The sequence below is a fragment of the Triticum aestivum genome, chromosome 5D, assembly GCF_018294505.1.
Source record: "Triticum aestivum cultivar Chinese Spring chromosome 5D, IWGSC CS RefSeq v2.1, whole genome shotgun sequence".
In the NCBI taxonomy this organism is placed as follows: domain Eukaryota; kingdom Viridiplantae; phylum Streptophyta; class Magnoliopsida; order Poales; family Poaceae; genus Triticum; species Triticum aestivum.
In genome coordinates, this window is record NC_057808.1 from 97,372,038 (window position 1) to 97,390,899 (window position 18,862).

At 46.4% G+C, this 18,862-nt stretch overlaps 2 protein-coding genes across 3 annotated transcripts; both read left to right on the forward strand.

Moving 5' to 3' along the window:
* Positions 1-7,950: 7,950 nt before the first annotated feature.
* On the forward strand, positions 7,951-11,500 carry LOC123119664 (probable inactive purple acid phosphatase 1). Its single transcript, XM_044539548.1, has 11 exons — positions 7,951-8,355; positions 8,596-8,662; positions 8,789-8,911; positions 9,033-9,125; positions 9,304-9,433; positions 9,581-9,662; positions 9,750-9,882; positions 9,984-10,189; positions 10,274-10,399; positions 10,501-10,810; positions 11,018-11,500. Exons 1-11 carry the CDS (start codon positions 8,099-8,101, stop codon positions 11,321-11,323), a joined length of 1,833 nt encoding a protein of 610 aa, XP_044395483.1. The 5' UTR covers positions 7,951-8,098; the 3' UTR covers positions 11,324-11,500.
* A 3,343-nt stretch (positions 11,501-14,843) lies between these two features.
* On the forward strand, positions 14,844-18,650 carry LOC123119666 (uncharacterized). 2 transcript variants are annotated; one of them, XM_044539552.1, is made up of 5 exons: positions 14,844-15,073; positions 15,457-16,333; positions 17,027-17,233; positions 17,322-17,458; positions 17,546-18,650. In XM_044539552.1, the coding sequence occupies exons 2-5, from the start codon at positions 15,550-15,552 to the stop codon at positions 18,311-18,313; spliced, it is 1,896 nt and encodes a 631-aa protein (XP_044395487.1). In that variant the 5' UTR covers positions 14,844-15,073; positions 15,457-15,549; the 3' UTR covers positions 18,314-18,650. The 2 variants fall into 2 exon arrangements, with proteins under 2 accessions (XP_044395487.1, XP_044395486.1); XM_044539551.1 differs by having other exon boundaries at positions 14,883-15,184.
* Positions 18,651-18,862: the final 212 nt, after the last annotated feature.

The following is an 18,862-nucleotide window of genomic DNA, read 5'->3' on the forward strand; positions in this document are numbered from 1 at the left end:
ACAGATCCGAAGGCAAGACATTCGTTGGTAAGTATGGATCCTTTCTAGAGAAGGAGTTTCTCTCGAAAGAAGTGAGTAGGAGGAAAGTAGAACTTGATGAGGTAATTGTACCTGCTCCCTTATTGGAAAGTAGTTCATCGCAGAAACCAGTTTCTGTGACGCCTATACCAATTAGTGAGGAAGTTAATGATGATGATCATGGAACTTCAGATCAAGTTATTACCGAACCTCGTAGGTCAACCAGAGTAAAATCCGCACCAGAGTGGTACGGTAATCCTGTTCTGGAGGTCATGTTACTTGACCATGACGAACCTACGAACTATGAGGAAGCGATGATGAGCCCAGATTCCGCGAAATGGCTTGAGGCAATGAAATCTGAGATGAGATCCATGTATGAGAACAAAGTATGGACTTTGATTGACTTGCCCAATGATCGGCGAGCCATTGAGATTAAATGGATCTTCAAGAGGAAGATGGACGCTGATAGTAGTGTTACTATCTACAAAGCTAGAATTGTCGCAAAAGGTTTTCGACAAGTTTAAGGTGTTGACTACGATGAGAGTTTCTCACTCGTATCTATGCTTAAGTCTGTCCGAATCATGTTAGCAATTGCCGCATTTTATGAAATCTAGCAAATGGATAAACAAAACTGCATTCCTTAATGGATTTATTAAAGAAGAGTTGTATATGATGCAACCAGAAGGTTTTGTCAATCCTAAAGGTGCTAACAAAATATGCAAGCTCCAGCGATCCATCTATGGACTGGTGCAAGCATCTCGGAGTTGGAATATACGCTTTGATAAGTTGATCAAAGGATATAGTTTTATACAGACTTGCGGTGAAGCCTGTATTTACAAGAAAGTGAGTGGGAGCACTACAACATTTCTGATAAGTATATGTGAATGACATATTGTTGATCGGAAATAATGTAGAACTATTCTGCAAAGCATAAAGGAGTGTTTGAAAGGATTTTTTCAAAGAAAGACCTCGGTGAAGCTGCTTACATATTGAGCATCAAGATCTATAGAGATAGATCAAGACGTTTGATAAGTTTTTTCAATGAGTACATACCTTAACAAGATTTTGAAGTGGTTCAAAATGGAACAGTCAAAGAAAGAGTTTCTTGCCTGTGTTACAAGGTGTGAAATTGAGTAAGACTCAAAGCCCGACCACGGCAGAAGATAGAAAAAGAATGAAAGTCATTCCCTATGCCTCGGCCATAGCTTCTATAAAGTATGCCATGCTGTGTACCAGATCTATTGTATACCCTACACTGATTTTGGCAAGGGAGTACAATAGTGATCTAGGAGTAGATCACTGGACACCGGTCAAAATTATCCTTACTGGAATAAGGATATGTTTCTCGATTATGGAAGTGACAAAAGGTTCGTCGTAAAGGGTTACGTCGATGCAAGTTTTGACACTAATCTAGATGACTCTAAGTCTTGGTCTAGATACATATTGAAAGTGGGAGCAATTAGCTAGAGTAGCTCCGTGCAAAGCATTGTAGACATATAAATTTGCAAAATTCTTACGGATCTGAATGTGACAGACCCGTTGACTAAAATTATCTCACAAGCAAAAAATGATCACACCTTAGTACTCTTTGGGTGTTAATCACATAGCAATGTGAACTAGATTAGTGACTCTAGTAAACCCTTTGGGTGTTGGTCACATGACGATGTGAACTATGGGTGTTAATCACATGGTGATGTGAACTATTGATGTTAAATCACATGGCGATGTGAACTAGATTATTGACTCTAGTGCAAGTGGGAGACTGAAGGAAATATGCCCTAGAGGCAATAATAAAGTTATTATTTATTTCCTTATATCATGGTAAATGTTTATTATTCATGCTAGAATTGTGTTAACCGGAAACTTGATACATGTGTGAATACATAGACAAACAGAGTGTCACTAGTATGCCTCTACTTGACTAGCTTGTTGATCAAAGATGGTTATGTTTCCTAGCCATAGACATGAGTTGTCATTTGATTAACGGGATCACATCATTAGGAGAATGATGTGATTGACTTGACCCATTCCGTTAGCTTAGCACTCGATCGTTTAGTATGTTGCTATTGCTTTCTTCATGACTTATACATGTTCCTATGACTATGAGATTATGCAACTCCCGTTTACCGGAGGAACACTTTGTGTGCTACCAAACGTCACAACGTAACTGGGTGATTATAAAGGTGCTCTACAGGTGCTTCCAAAGGTACTTGTTGGGTTGGCGTATTTCGAGATTAGGATTTGTCACTCCGATTGTCGGAGAGGTATCTCTGGGCCCACTCAGTAATGCACATCACTATAAGCCTTGCAAGCATTGTAACTAATGAGTTAGTTGCGGGATGATGTATTACGGAACGAGTAAAGAGACTTGCCGGTAACGAGATTGAACTAGGTATTGAGATACCGACGATCGAATCTCGGGCAAGTAACATACCGGTGACAAAGGGAACAACGTATGTTGTTATGCAGTTTGACCGATAAAGATCTTCGTAGAACATGTGGGAGCAAATATGATCATCCAGGTTCTGCTATTGGTTATTGACCGGAGACGTGTCTCGGTCATGTCTACATAGTTCTCGAACCCGTAGGGTCCGCACGCTTAAAGTTAGATGACGGTTATATTATGAGTTTATGTGTTTTGATGTACCGAAGGAGTTCGCAGTCCCGGATGAGATCAGGGACATGACGAGGAGTCTCGAAATGGCCGAGACGTAAAGATCGATATATTGGACGACTATATTCGGACTTCGGAAAGGTTCCGAGTGATTCGGGTATTTATCGGAGTACCGGAGAGTTACGGGAATTCGCCGGGGAGAAGTATTGGGCCTTATTGGGCCATACGGGAATAGAGGAGAGAGGCCGAAAGGAAGGAGGCGCGCACCCCCCCTCTGGTCCGAATTGGACAAGGGGTGCATCCCCCTTTTCCTTCTCCCTCTCCCCCTCTTTCCTTCTCTCCTACTCCAACAAGGAAAGGAGGAGTCCTACTCCCGGTGGGAGTAGGACTCCCCCCTTGGCGCGCCCTCCTCCTTGGCCAGCCGACTCCCCCCTTGCTCCTTTATATACAGGGGCAGGGGCACCCCCTATACACAACAACTGATCATTGATCTCTTAGCCGTGTGCGGTGCCCCCCTCCACCATATTACACCTCGATAATATCGTAGCGGTGCTTAGGCGAAGCCCTGCGTCGGTAGAACATCATCATCGTCACCACGCCGTCGTGCTGACGAAACTCTCCCTCAACACTCGGCTGGATCGGAGTTCGAGGGACGTCATCGAGCTGAACGTGTGCTGAACTCGGAGGTGTCATGCGTTCGGTACTTGATCAGTCGGATCGTGAAGACGTACGACTACATGGACAACACTCTCCCCTCTCGTTGCTATGCATCACCATGATCTTGCGTGTGCGTAGGAATTTTTTTGAAATTACTACGTTCCCCAACAGGTCGCGCGGCGTAGATGAGGCGGATCGCGGCGGCGAGCGGGTGATCAAGTCGATCGCGCGCGAGGTCGGGGACGCCGCTCGGTGGAGGCGGGGTGGCGGCGGAGTCCGCGATGAGGCCGGCGACGACGGACGGCGTGGGACGTCGTGCGGACGAGCTTGTCAGCACCGGCACCCGGGCTGCCAAAGTAGCGCCGGTGCCCGGGCAGCGAGGCCCGAGCGACCAACGGAGCAGCGGCGCCCGAGTTGAGGCAGCCGTCCCGACGAAGCCGAGGACGAGGCCGGTGAGGTAGACCGCTGGGCCGCCGTGCAGACACGGCGGAGGCGGGTGATGTGGATCGATGGGCGGGCCGGCGCGTGATACGTCTCCAACGTATCTATAATTTATGAAGTATTCATGCTATTATATTATCTGTTTTGGATGTTTATGGGCTTTACTAAACACTTTTATATTATTTTTGGGACTAACCTATTAACCGGAGGCCCAGCCCAAATTGTTGTTTTCTTGCCTATTTTAGTGTTTCGAAGAAAAGGAATATCAAACGGAGTCCAAACGAAATTAAACCTTCGGGAGAGTTATTTTTGGAACGGGAGCAATCCAGGAGACTTGGAGTAGACATCAGGGAAGCTTCGAGGAAGCCACGAGGCAGGGAGGCGCGCCCTACCCCCTGGGCGCGCCCCCACCCTCATGGGCCCCTCGTGGCTCCCCTGACCGACTTCTTTCGCCTATATATGTCCATATACCCTAAAAACATCGGGGAACACAATAGATCGGGAGTTCCGCCGCCGCAAGCCTCTGTAGCCACCAAAAACCAATCGGGACCCTGTTCCGGCACCCTGCCAGAGGGGGGATCCCTCACCGGTGGTCGTCTTCATCATCCCGGCTATCTCCATGACGAGGAGGGAGTAGTTCACCCTCGGGGCTGAGGGTATGTACCAGTAGCTATGTGTTTGATCTCTCTCTCTCGTGTTCTTGATTTGGCACGATCTTGATGTATCGCGAGCTTTGTTATTATAGTTGGATCTTATGATGTTTCTCCCCCTCTACTCTCTTGTAATGGATTGAGTTTTCCCTTCGAAGTTATCTTATCGGATTGAGTCTTGAAGGATTTGAGAACACTTGATGTATGTCTTGCATGTGCTTATCTGTGGTGACAATGGGATATTCACGTGATCTACTTGATGTATGTTTTGGTGATCAACTTGCGGGTTCCATAACATTGTGAACTTATGCATAGGGGTTGGCACACGTTTTCGTCTTGACTCTCCGGTAGAAACTTTGGGGCACTCTTTGAAGTTCTATGTGTTGGTTGAATAGATGAATCTGAGATAGTGTGATGCATATCGTATAATCATACCCACGGATACTTGAGGTGACATTGGAGTATCTAGGTGACATTAGGGTTTTGGTTGATTTGTGTCTTAAGGTGTTATTCTAGTACGAACTCTATGATAGATTGAACGGAAAGAATAACTTCGTGTTATTTTACTACGGACTCTTGAATAGATCGATCAGAAAGAATAACTTTGAGGTGGTTTCCTACCCTACAATAATCTCTTCGTTTGTTCTCCGCTATTAGTGACTTTGGAGTGACTCTTTGTTGCATGTTGAGGGATAGTTATATGATCCAGTTATGTTATTATTGTTGAGAGAACTTGCACTAGTGAAAGTATGAATCCTAAGCCTTGTTTCCTAGAATTGCAATACCGTTTACGCTCACTTTTATCATTAGTTACCTTGCTATTTTTATATTTTCAGATTACAAAAACCTATATCTACCATCCATATTGCACTTGTATCACCATCTCTTCGCCGAACTAGTGCACCTATACAATTTACCATTGTATTGGGTGTGTTGGGGACACAAGAGACTCTTTGTTATTTGGTTGCAGGGTTGTTTGAGAGAGACCATCTTCAACCTACGCCTCCCATGGATTGATAAACCTTAGGTCATCCACTTAAGGAAAATTTGCTACTGTCCTACAAACCTCTGCACTTGGAGGCCCCACAATGTCTACAAGAAGAAGGTTGCGTAGTAGACATCAGCGCGCGAGCGACGGCTATGATTGGTTGTCGCATGGCACGAGGCCGCCGGGTCGGGGCGATGCAGGTGTCCCGGTTGAAGCAGGGCGGGGATGGCCGGCGCAGGGCAACGGGCAGACCGACGCGCGGACGGCGACTGGCCCTGATGGGCCGCCTCGGCGCGCGTGGCCGCCGGGTCGGAGGAGAGGCCAGCTGGTCGCGCCGGGGTCAGAGTAGAGGCGCACGGGGGTCGACGACGGCGGCGGGCGACGCAAACCGATCAAGAATAGATCGGAAAACCAAAAAGAAAAACGCCGATCAAAACGACCAACGAGAGAGCGAAAAAACCCGGAGCAAGGGCTTGGGAAAAAGACTCTCTAGGGCAGCCTGCCAACACGGCCGGCGGACGAACCCTATGTACGGGCGGCGCGGCCCCCGACGGCGGTCATGAAGGCCGACCGCCCCGGGGGCGGCGCGCGGGTGCGGAAGCGGCGACGGCTAGGGTATGGATCGTGATTAGGCTGATACCATGTTAGAAGGGGGAGAGAGATTGGTGGAATATTTTGATGTATTGCTTGAGCCCCATGGGCATATATATAGAAGTACAAAGACCAACTTGGAGTACAAGACAAGGCAGGACCGAATCCTAGTCTATCCTATACTTCCTAATAATCAATATACTCAACATAAAGCAACGATCATCAACAACCCGATGCAAACACACGTCACCGCAACACACACACACCCAAGACAGGATACATAGACGCTGAGCGCAGCAACACCACCCCAAGCACTACAAGAGCAACCGGAGTCCTCAGCCGTGAACATACAACCGCGAAGAGATGAAGCCGCATACGACGAACCGTGGGCTCTAAGGCGGCGCCTTCAGAAAGGGAATGACACCGGAGCGCCGCCATTGCCCGACCCGAGGGTCGGAGTTTCCCCTGGAGCAACACGACGGGCAATGAGGGCTGCGACGATGCCCTCAAGAAGGGAACGAGCTTCATCGCCACCGGTCCGTCCGAAGATAGAACAGATTTTCACCCCAGGCAACACCCACCGCCAGCGAACGCCACACCCCAGCTACCATACCGCCCACACGACCATGGTCATCGGGCAGCACCAAGCCACAGGCTCTGCCTATGAGCACCGCGCTACCACCACCAGGGCCGCCACCCCGGCATCCAAGACCTTGACACCACCTCATTCGATACCCGTCGCTACCCCAACCAAAGAGACGAGTGGAAAGGTCCCGCCTTTCGCACCCCTGGGCGGCCCCGGCGTCGAGACCCAAAAGGCCTGCCAAAACTGGCCTCCATCGACCCGTACTGCTGCGGCGCGAGACGAGCTCGACCCTGCTGCCGGGCGCGAGACGAGTTCGATCCCGCAGCATCGGGCGTGAGATGAGTAATGAACCGTAGCTGGGAGAGGGACAACCCTTCGACGAAGGTAGTGCCTGGACGACGAGGAGAGGAATCGAAGGCCGACAGAGGCCACTCACGGACGGGCCGACGCCGGAGAAGTCCAGTAGCCGCTGTGAAACGACCCAGACCAGCACCATGAGCCACCACCATGCCGTGACAGCCCACATCCACGTGGGACCCCGAGGGGCAGCCCCAAGCCGCCCTGGAGCAGCTGCGGCACGCAACCGAAGTCGCAGCCCGCCACCCGGCCATAGACGCACAGTGCTTTGCCACCCCGAAAGGAGTGGTCTGGCTGCCAGTAGCCGCCACTGCCTTAGCCAGGTCGCCGCCACCCAAGCCCGCCGCCGCCACCGCCTTAGCCAGGTCGCCGCCGCCACCCACGCCCGCCGTCGCCACCACCCGGATCTGGGCTGGGGGAACCAGATCCGCCGCCAGCGAGTCCCCCACACACCGGAACCCCACGAGCCGCCACGGGGAGGAGGAGCAGCACCACCGGGCCGCCAGGCTGCCTAGGGGAGGGGGGGGGGGCGACGGCCCACGCCGTCGATGCGGAAGGTTGCGCCCCGCGACGTACACCTCCAACGCGCGGGAGAAAGACGCCCCGCCGCCGCCTACGCCTCGCGGCCTTTGGCCGGCGGCGGCAGCGAGGGGAGGAAGGGCGGGGGTCGAGAAGAGGCGGCGCTAGGGTTGGCTTCCGCGACTCGAGAGCGATTCTGGACCATATAAGTAACTTCACTCGTGTTTGATTATCACGGAGCACCTCCTTCCGCTTCCTATTTTAAATCAAAATCTAGACAGGAAACAAGTGCTTATGGTTGGTTGCTGGTGCCTTTGGTGGATTAGGCATCAGATTACTCATAATGATACTTCCACTCCTGAAGGTCCAGCAGTTACAGTAACAGTCAAACGGCTACTGATGCAAGTGTGCGACCCCTTCCGACTCTGCATTTCCGGTGCCACATTTCCCTCGCGAATCCGGTTTCTTGGGAATATTCTCCCGTATCTACTACCCGTAGGCTCCAGTGTCAGCACACCTCAATGATTTGTTTGTTGGAGATATAAATCCGCGTCCCTTTCTTTCTTGGTTCGCTCCGAGAAGGCCCTGAAGCCGCCGCCTTTTCCCGGAATCATTCTTCCAGTTCTTGTTTCTGTTCTCGGTTCGGATTTTCTTGAACTTCTGAAGGTGGGAAGAGCATGAGGCCGTGGGCGTGGGTGGCGGCCGTCACATGGATGGCTGTCTGCACCGCCGCGGCGGCCCACGGTGAGCAGCCGCTGTCGAGGATCGCCGTCGAGAGGACCACCCTCGCCGTCGACGACGCGGCGCACGTCAAGGCGTCCCCTGCGGTTCTTGGACTGGAGGGTCAGGACAGTGGATGGGTAGAGGTGGAGTTCCTCCATCCCGACCCCTCCGGTGATGACTGGATCGGAGTCTTCTCTCCTGCCAATTTCAGGTAAACAGCACCAGTACTGGCTATTCGGGTAGTACTTATCATCCACATTTACGCCATTGCAACAATTTTATCAAACATATTCAGCATGAACTCAATGCATTCAGACATATTTTGGATAGATTTCTTCTGTCCCTGCTTTTTCTCGAGAGAAAAGTTCAGACAATTTCAGTTCAGATGTACTTGAAATGGCAAAGCATAGGATTTGATGCTGTTCTATGTCTCTTGTTTGCAAATTTCCAGTGCCGCGATTTGTGAGCCTGAGAATAAGAGGCAATATCCTCCAGTGCTATGCACAGCACCTATCAAGGTTGGCCGATTCTTTCCCCGTTCCATTAAACTAAGATTTAGATACCGAGAACTACATATGTCGCGATTCAGTCTGTTGGAAGACATTCGTTCTGAACTTTGAGGCTTCCATGCTCTTTTATCGCAGTACCAATTTGCAAAGTTCAAGAATGATGGATATGGTAAGTCGGGAAAGGGCTATCTGAAGCTTCAACTGATCAACCAGAGAGAAGATTTCTCATTTGCACTTTTTTCTGGGGGTCTCTTGAAGGTAAAAATGTACTGTACTAGTTTCTGAACTTGTCTGCTTGAACAACAACTCCGCTGTTATTCTGAAGAAACATTTCTTTATATTTCTCAACTCTGAATCTTTTCTACCAACTTGGTCACAGCCGAAGCTGATTGCTGTCTCAAACAAGGTGACATTTGTGAACCCAAAGGCGCCTGTCTACCCACGTTTGGCGCAAGGGAAATCTTGGAACGAAGTAAGCTTTGCCTGCCAATCTGCAACTGAGACTGTATTAGGATGTGCTATTTGTCAAACCAAATGTGAAACATCTTTTCGACAAGAACCTACATTGTATAAAAAGAACATGGGTTACACTCATGCCAGATAAATGTATTCACAAATCTAAGAATGTGACTGAATTAGTACCATTTTAGATGACAGTCACTTGGACAAGTGGATACGACATCAAAGAAGCAGTTCCTTTTGTTGAATGGGGTGAAAAAGCGGGACGCCAGTTCCTTTCTCCAGCCGGGACATTGACATTTGACAGAAACAGCATGTGTGGTATGCAGTTTGCCTCTGTTTCCCTATTTTTCTTTGAGATGAACATAAGCTAGTTAAACTTGAGATTTTAACAATGTAAATAGAGATGAGGATCTGCTATATCGTATCACATGCAGCATTTACCAAGCATATACAATTCAAATGCAGGTGCACCAGCACGAACTGTTGGTTGGCGCCATCCTGGTTACATTCATACTAGTTACTTGAAGGATTTGTGGCCAGACTCGATGTATGTGATCTTTCTTTCATGTTTAACCCCTTCTGAAAGTAGGATCCATCCAGATACTCAGCCAACATGGTTGCTGCAACATTGCAGGTACACCTACAGGCTTGGCCATAGATTACCAAATGGTACCCGCGTCTGGAGTAAGTCATATAGCTTTAAGGCATCACCTTATCCTGGACAAGATTCTTTGCAACGGGTCGTCATATTTGGGGACATGGGGAAGGTAGATATATGTTCTTCCATCTCTATCCTAGTTTGATTCATAGAGCAATTTGGGCATTTTGCCAGTGCAATGGTTCTTCTTTTCTGACTAAGTTTCTTCAGGCAGAGGCAGATGGTTCCAATGAGTACAATAACTTCCAGCCAGGCTCGCTAAACACTACTAACCAGATCATTAGAGACCTGGACAACATCGACATGGTGGTCCACATCGGGGACATTTGCTACGCGAATGGTTATTTGTCTCAGTGGGATCAGTTCACTGCACAGATCGAACCGATTGCTTCAACTGTGCCATACATGATTGGCAGGTCTGTTCAGTATGAAGTTTAAGAACTTTCGATATGTTGTTGCCATGCACTGTTTAATGTCTAAAAAAACTGGCATTTTCGCAGCGGTAATCATGAGAGGGACTGGCCTGGAACTGGTTCCTTCTATGGAAATCTCGACTCTGGTGGAGAATGCGGTGTTCCAGCACAAACTGTGTTCTACACTCCTGCTGAGAACCGTGCAAATTTTTGGTAATATCGGTAGTTGGGCATACAAATTCCTTCACATGTAGTTCTGAAGTTTACTTGTCTTAGGAATAACAATTTCTGACACAACATATATCCTTCTGTAGGTACGCGACCGACTATGGCATGTTCAGGTTTTGCATTGCTCACACAGAAGAAGATTGGAGGCCAGGGACCGAGCAGTACAAGTTCATCGAGCACTGCCTGTCGTCTGTTGACAGGCAGAAGCAGCCATGGCTCATCTTCCTTGCACACCGTGTTCTCGGGTACTCATCCAACTCCTACTATGGATTTGAAGGCACGTTTGAGGAACCAATGGGGCGAGAAGCGCTGCAAGAGCTCTGGCAGAAGTACAAGGTCGATCTTGCCTTCTACGGTCACGTCCACAATTATGAAAGGACATGTCCGGTGTACCAGGTGTGTCTCTAACTAGTATTTGCATGAGATCAAATTGTGTAATTTTGTAGATCGAAAAGTAAAGTTCTTTTATATACTACTATGGCAGCATATGATAAAGTACAATTGCCGGTAATGCTACAGTACAAAACTTGCGGTTTTGCAGGCTCAGGCTTACATTCCTATTACAATATTACAAGCCTGATTGTAATCTGTGATTTGTTGCAGAGCCAGTGTGTTGTTAACGCATCGAATCACTACAGCGGCCCGTTCCAGGCAACGACGCATGTAGTTGTCGGTGGCGCCGGTGCCAGCCTTTCAGACTTCATCACTTCAAAGATTCAATGGAGTCACTTCAGAGACTTCGACCACGGTTTCGGCAAGCTCACGGCTTTCAATCATTCATCCCTGTTGTTCGAGTACAAGAAGAGCCGTGACGGCAATGTGTACGATCACTTCACGATCTCGCGTGACTACCGAGATGTCCTTGCCTGCTCCATCGACAACTGCCCCAGGACTTCGCTGGCTTCCTGAAGGTCCAATACTTTCAGAGGGGGGGGGGGGGGGGGGGGGGATCGACCTATGGGTGGAGACTAAGAGGAACAAGCTAGTTACTGTACATAATTTTGTAGTCGCGTCAATAAATGGTTTTGCTTCAACAAAAATAGCACAAGGGTTATACTAAATTCTGAATGCATTCTTTTGGAAACAGAAGTTCGGAATTCGTTTTGTTCTTGCTTGTTGCTGTTAGGATGATCTCCACCGTGTGGGCCCAACGGCCCACCAGGCCCTTAGATCCGCGCCCTGATCGGGGGCGCTCAACCCACTATGGTTGACGGGCCCCTGTCACCTGCACTATATATAAAGAGGTGGGGTCGGCGGCTCGCAATACGAGGTTCGTCGCAACGCCGTACACCCCACCTAATCCCCTACCGATCTATGGTAGTGCCGTGCTGATGGGAAGCGCCGCCACCACTTCGCCCACTACTCTCTGCCATCACCGGCCACCGTCACCATGGCCGGCACCGGTGGCTCCTCGAGCCACAAGGAGAAGGTAATGCCTACCACCACTATTGCCGGAATCCTAGCCTACACGATCTAGAGCATCTATCAGTTGCTGGATAGGTGTAGCATGCTGTATAATACGATTGCAAGGCTCCCACTGTTCTGAGAAAATCAAAAGGAGGACACCAATCATGAATTTCTGCCAGGTCAAAAGTACACTGAGATGTTTCTGTATGAAAAGAATCAAATGTAATGTATGCATGCAATTCCTTCATAAACCTGCAATTGTTGTCTATTTTTATAGCTGTGTGGTGCAAACAGTACATCCTGTGTGGACCAGGGAGAACCCAATCTTGTTGTGTGAGGACAAGGAGAAGTCCAGCTAGAAACAAAAAGGCCCAACAATGCCAAAACCTAGCAGAAAAAGGACATTTCAGCTGGCATTTTCAAAGGATTCTCTTCCTAGCAGCAAAATGCCATGGATCCATCGTCAATCAACATCTGATGTACCTCTCTTTCCCATGAGACCTCCGCCATAGTTCGTTCTTGAATTCTCTGCCATATCTGGGTTATCTTCTTCGTTTTCGCAAACGCAGTTTACAAAATTCTTCTCCCTCAAGGTCTGTAAAACTTTATCGTTAAAATCGACAGCATGGCCCTGATACAGATGCTCACTGAATTGTTGAAAAATCTGGCACCATGCTGTCCACACGTCCTGTCAATTTGCTAGCACAGATGTTCACCGGAGTATTGAAAACTTACTGGGTATGTGTGAACAGGTGGTCCTAAGGAGTAATAAAATTTGGTCCCTGCATAATAAAGCTGGGTACTTCCATGCCATGATATAGGATTATGATTATTAATAGCCATCAAGGTGCAGGTGCAGATGCCCAAACCCTAATCGAGCTTCAGCAAATGTGGGCCTGTTTCTGTGATGGGTTCAAGGAGTTTAGATCACAGATCAAGACAGTTTGACGGCTGAGATTCAGGAAGACTTGGAGACTATCTTCTTCTCTAGGAATGGTGTAAAGGCCAAGCATCCTTTCGCATGTACCCCAGATAGCAAGTCCAATTCTTGGACACTGTAGGGACAAGAGTTTTCAAAGGGATGTGTCAGAAGAATAAAAAACTTTGTTTTTCTTATGAAAAGTAAAAACAAACACAAAACCATTATTAAGGGAAAGGGATACACCAAGAAATGGACAGCACCTCTCTGTATTTTCTTTGTGGTGTAGATCAACTCTAGGATGAAATGAAGCTTGATCTTTTCATGTACTCATATGGAAAAATTCAGGTAATAGTTAATAGAATTGAATAATATTCTACCCTAATTGAACAAGTTATCTGAAGGTCACTCAACATCTACAGTAGCATTAGCTAAAAAACATCTAGAATATCATTTCATAGGATTACACTTCTTACCAACATAAAATTTCACAATGTATATAATATTTTCACAAAGTACACTAAAACCTATAGAAGGTACATTTTTGAGACATATGTGTAGTTTCATGAAAGTGTTATTTAGAACTATAGGTTTATGAATAAACACACGAAAAAGAATTGACGCACATGTACCTATGCACACTGCCGCAAACACTCGCTCACAATATCTACTGGAGATCGGAGTGGCAGTTGACAAGGTCACAACTGAAATTTTGTTATCAATTTGTACAAATAATATGTCTTATGAAATAGACACACGGGACAAACCTATGCTTCGACCCTGGGCAATTTGGTAGTACAACCACTCCATTAACTGATCAAGTTATTCAAAACTATAGCCTTTTGATATGCTAAATATAAAAAAGTGTAGTTTCGTAACATTTTACTCTTATTTCTTGAGGCACAAATACTGCAACATGACAGTCACACTAAAAAATAAACAACGTGAAATGGAGCAAGCATAACAACATGGTATATTAATATTCCTACAGGACATTAGTGTAGAACAAATCCCTACGTCCATCACTAGAAAGTTCAATGCTCACGTGTGAGCAAATTATCAAGTAGCTATCAACATTAATTTAGAAGATTCTGACCCTTTGACGTTGACACAATAAATATCGAAGAAGATTTCAACCCTTTAGGTTGAAACTTTTTTAAAGTCATCATAAATAAAAATTGATATATTGTTTACTTCCCTACAACATGCCCGTAAATAGCTTGATTTTGTACCGGGGCCATATTAGTTAAGATATGTATATATATATATATATATAGTAAACATATGCATTTACTAATTAGAATAAAAGCAAATATAAGCCACCAAGAATTCACTACTGGATCTCACACATCAGTTTGACATGGAGCTACAAATTCACAGTTTGACATGGAGCTATAAATTCAAGAACAAGAACCAACGGACGGAGTGGTAAATCCTTTTATTAAGGACGCCAATATACACCCGACGAGGAGTAACCCGAGCGAATGATCGTTCGCTCATGCAAGGAGGAACGAACGTACGTTTCCGTTCACTTGAAAAACCCACTCCGCTTCGGAATTACCATGCAAAAAATAGATAATATTGCGGTGTTGTCGTAAAGGATTTGCCATGTTCTAAAGTGGAAATTGCTATATTAAAAATTGTCATGCTGGCTGAAGGGAATTACCGTGCTACATCAATCGAAAAAGTTAAAAAATGCCATGCTCTAAAAACTAAAAAATAGCCATCCCAAATGTGTTGGCTCAGATTATCATCGTAAGCGAATCATTTGCCGCCAACTTCATAGTTCGCTCAAAAGGGTACATGGGAGCAAATGCTTTAGGTTCCGGGCGTGGGATCTGAGTGGCTGAGGGCGTTCGCTCGGATTTCTTTTATATAGGGCTATTAATATACTATTTTAATATGGCGAAATCATCTCCTTCGGAATTTAATAGAGAAATTATTATATTCATCATGGCAATTCAATCCTTGGCCCTCTGTCATGAGCTGTGAGCTGAGCTGGAAAAGTAAAAAACCAGTGGAATTCGAGGAAATAGACGAATAGATTTCCATTTTTAAAACCAAATCGCCATATAGAATAGAGTAATTTATTCCTCTTGTCTCGTCTCTCGTGTGGTTTGGCTCCTTGGGATGTTCTTCTTGCCTCTTTTGGACCAACCCCAACCCCAACCCAAACCCCAAATTCCCCCATCCCAAATCCCAAATGCCTCCTGTCCAGTGGTGCTCTCTCTCCTCCCTCCCGCTAGCTCGCGCCTGACCGGCCGCCTCCGCATTGCCACTCCGCCGGGGCGCCGGCAGCCGCTGGCGCCTTATCCCTCCCTCCCCCTTTCTTGGTGAGAAAAAGCTCCCACCCTCGCCGTCTCTTCCGGAGATCTTTTGCCCCGCTGTTTCTGGGTTTTCTTTAGAGGAGGGGAGTCCGGGTCTCGTGGCGTGGCGAATCCCAGGTAATCCTGTGGTGTACTCGCGGGACAGGAAAATTTTGAGCCAAGATTTGGTTGGGTCTTGGTCTTGGTCTTGTGCGCGTGTGACCTGGGATTTGATTCGGTGGGTGGGCGTTTGTTTATGGATGGGATTCTGCCTTTGTTTAAAATTGCGGCGGCCGAATTGGGGATTGCATCGCTATACTCGTCGTTTGTTTCGAATGAATATTGCATCAGCCTTGTGCTCATGTTCTTGTGCTAATTTCGTTGCCTATCATTCATGTTTGATTGCGCAGGTTGGAGATCCTATTGAGCTCTGGAGATGAGGAGGCGCCTGTGCTTTTGCCTTCTGCTGAGGAACTAGTGCCAGGTTGCAGGCAGGACTTCCAATGGATAAGCAAAAGAACCACAAGAATGCGGAAATGGGCAACGATGTGTTCCGCAGAATAATCCTTAATCAGGTTGGCAGGGACATCGGTTTGGAGGAGGAGAACGTGCCTTGCAATACTCCGAGGAACTCCGTTCATTCGCGGTTTGGTGGCTCATCTGCCAAATTTGGTGCTTCCACCAGTGGAAGCACCGGTGTTGAGTCGGTCAGCCCAGGCGAGTATGTCAGAGATCCAGGATCCATATTGAGCTTGCAGCCTTGGATTTTTAAGAGAAGCAGCACGAAGAACAATGAGGAAATGGTGGTTCCAAGTGGTGGCAGGGTAGTTGGTAGAGGCAAGAATCTGGTGGATGGCTTTCGAGATGGTTCGACTACTGAGGTTTCCACAAGAAGCCCTGGTCTTGGTTCTGGGCCTGGAAGAGGTCGAGGTGCTCTTAGGAGCAGACGACCCCAGAGGCATTTTATTAATCCACTTGTCGCAACAGAGAACTCATACATTCCACAACTTTACGACGAGAACTTCGAGTTTGAAGAATGCACATTCGCTCCAGTTCCATCCCCAGCTTCTGCTAGGCCATTCATTGTAACAGATGGGAGAAGAATCATTAGTAAATCGCGCTATGAACCAGTGCCTGTACCCTTTGATATTGGGTTCGACAATGAGGAATGTCGAAATGGCTCCAAAGTGCCAGAAAGTGTTGTTGGGATTGCTCCGCTACCTGAGCTGAATAAATCCAAAAGGGGATCCCAAACAGAAAGATATAGTAAACCATCAAAACCAGCAGGTAATTTGGCGTCACACCACAATTCCTGCAATATAATTGAAGCAGTTTCAACATGTTTTTTTCTATCACTTGATGCAATCCGCTGAAACAAAGCAAGTCATGAATAGTGTATTAGTAGACATGCTTCCTGAATTCATCATTTGTAATTTTCAAGTGAAACTTTTTTCAAATGAAGAGTGTGATTACGTTTTGCAGTTAATACTAGTAGAAATTTCCCCGTCATGTGTGGAACCTCTGTTCCTTACCCCGATGACACTAGTTGAACTATCACATATTTTTTCTTAAGTCAGTCTTATTATTGTTAAAAAAACAATTGCCATTCCTGAAATATTGAGGGACTATCCTAATCTCCCAGAATTTGCTCAATCTGCACGACTGCTTTTTGCTTGCTTGGGTCATTAGAGCTGTTAAACGATGAAGAATTTTTGTAAGATCTATCCGTACTATTTCAACAGGGCCAGACTGATTTATCATTTCAGGACAAATTGTGCTTGAACAACATTCATGTTTCCTGGTTACTTCTTTCTCTTATCTCTTGCTAATGGTTGTAAAAAATGTTGTAATACCTATTAAGTAGGCTATTTTGGATGCTGATGTTTTGCTACAAATGTGATGCTTCATACTGAGTTGTTGTTTTGGGGTTTCCCCCCACTTGAAGCATTCAAATCCTAAATACATACATTTGATCTGCAGGTTTACTTGAAAGAATGCTCATGTTCTCCAGTGGGGTTGGCATTGGTATTATATCTTCCTCTCTATCAAGCAAAAAAGATCTTGATTCGTTGAACGGCACACTGAAGCGAATGGAGAACTTGGTTCAGGATTTGCAAGATGAGCTGGAGATGAAAGAGGGGTTAACTGTGAAGGAATTGCCTAATGAAACGTCTGGTGAACTAGATGGTAAATCGACAACTGTCGAACAAAATCATCTTTACATACTTGTACTAAAAAGTTTGTGATCCTTTTTATTTTCCACTCCTGATAACAGATGGCAATATCAAAGCTCACACCCCTGATTCAATATCAATGAGCAAAATTGAAGCAGAACTTGAAGCCGAGCTTGCGAGGCTGGAGTTAAATATCACTTCAAACCACTTGGAAGAAGAACCGTTTGACTTGATTGAGGTAACAATCTCATATCAAAATGTTATGCATGGCATCTTAATTAGGCTACAGCCTACAAGCACACTAAATATAATTCCACATTTCTAGATCGATCAGGAGTTCATTGGAGATATTGTCCAGGGGGAACTGAAGGCCGACATGATTCTTCGTGACATTGCTGATTACAGCAGTGATAGTGACCATGGCAGGGACAGCAGACAAAGCTCCCCAGATTACACACATGAGACAAACTATCCCGTTTCACCTAGAGATCTCAGTCTCCGTCTCCACAAGGTGATCCAGCATAGGCTGGAAGACCGAATCAAGGAGCTTGAGACAGCACTTGCTCAGAGCCAGAAGCAGGCGCAACTGCACATAATGGCGAGGGAGCAAGTCTTCTCTGAACGGATGTGCTCAAACAGTGATTCAGGTTCTTCTTCCAACCAGGACAGTCCGTTGTTTATACAAGAAACTAGCTCCTCTGCCGAACCATTCTGTCTAAATCTAGCTGGAGACGCACTAGAAGCCTACGATGAAGCCTACGAAGAATTCATGAGAATTGCCGACTCCCCTTGCACCACAAGCACAAACGGGAAGCCTCAGGCAAATGAAGATTATGCAGTGGACCGCAGCTTGATCTGGGGCTTAGAAGATGAGAGCGCTACGGAGCTGAAAGAGGACGTCACTTGGGAGCAGGCTGTGAAGAGTGGGGACCCTAACAGAGTTCAAGAGAGAGATGGAGATGATGAAGACGAGTCGGGCGACGAGGATGACCACGATAGTAAGATGCTCATCCAGCAGATTGTAGAGAGAACTAAGCAAGGCTCACCTGTACTCATACATGCTCAAAGAATGTTGTTTTCTGTGGATGATTAGGTTGCAGGACTATATTGTATACCATTGAAATTTTGATATAGCATGTAGTGTTGATTGATTGCTCATGGAAAAAGAAGAAGCAAAGTATTAGTTTGGTGATATTTTTTCTTGTTGACATGGGATCAATTACAAACTATCTTGTTTATGCCCAGTGTGGTGGTCAGGCATTGGGGAACTTGTGGCAACATTGCTATTACACTACAAGAGTGAAACTGAAAAGGTAACAGGGATCACACTGGGTTAGGGACTATTGTGCAGACCCCAAATGTACTTCTCTTTGCCTCTAAAAAAATGTACTCTTTGCGACATCTTTGTTACTTTTTGAAGTTCATTTCGACATATTTGCAGGAGAAAGGTTTCATTTTCATTGATGTGTGACACTAGGATTTTTTTTGGTTTCGTGCCTTTATACTATATAAAAATCCCTCCTTCAGTGGATTCGTACAAAATGAATAGTGAGATCTTCTCAAAAATAGCTTCTAGCATCGATTTAGAAAAGGCAAATTATGAACTCTGGAATACTGGAGAGCAGATGTTTCAAGCCCTTCT

Coding starts and splice junctions, on each gene's coding strand:
- LOC123119666 (XM_044539552.1), top strand. CDS start 15,550: ATGGATAAGCAAAAGAACCACAAGAATGCGGAAATGGGCAACGATGTG. Junction 16,334..17,026: donor TAAACCATCAAAACCAGCAG/GTAATTTGGCGT, acceptor TTTGATCTGCAG/GTTTACTTGAAAGAATGCTC. Junction 17,459..17,545: donor AACCGTTTGACTTGATTGAG/GTAACAATCTCA, acceptor CCACATTTCTAG/ATCGATCAGGAGTTCATTGG.
- LOC123119664 (XM_044539548.1), top strand. CDS start 8,099: ATGAGGCCGTGGGCGTGGGTGGCGGCCGTCACATGGATGGCTGTCTGC. Junction 8,663..8,788: donor TATGCACAGCACCTATCAAG/GTTGGCCGATTC, acceptor CTTTTATCGCAG/TACCAATTTGCAAAGTTCAA. Junction 9,883..9,983: donor TATTTGGGGACATGGGGAAG/GTAGATATATGT, acceptor AAGTTTCTTCAG/GCAGAGGCAGATGGTTCCAA.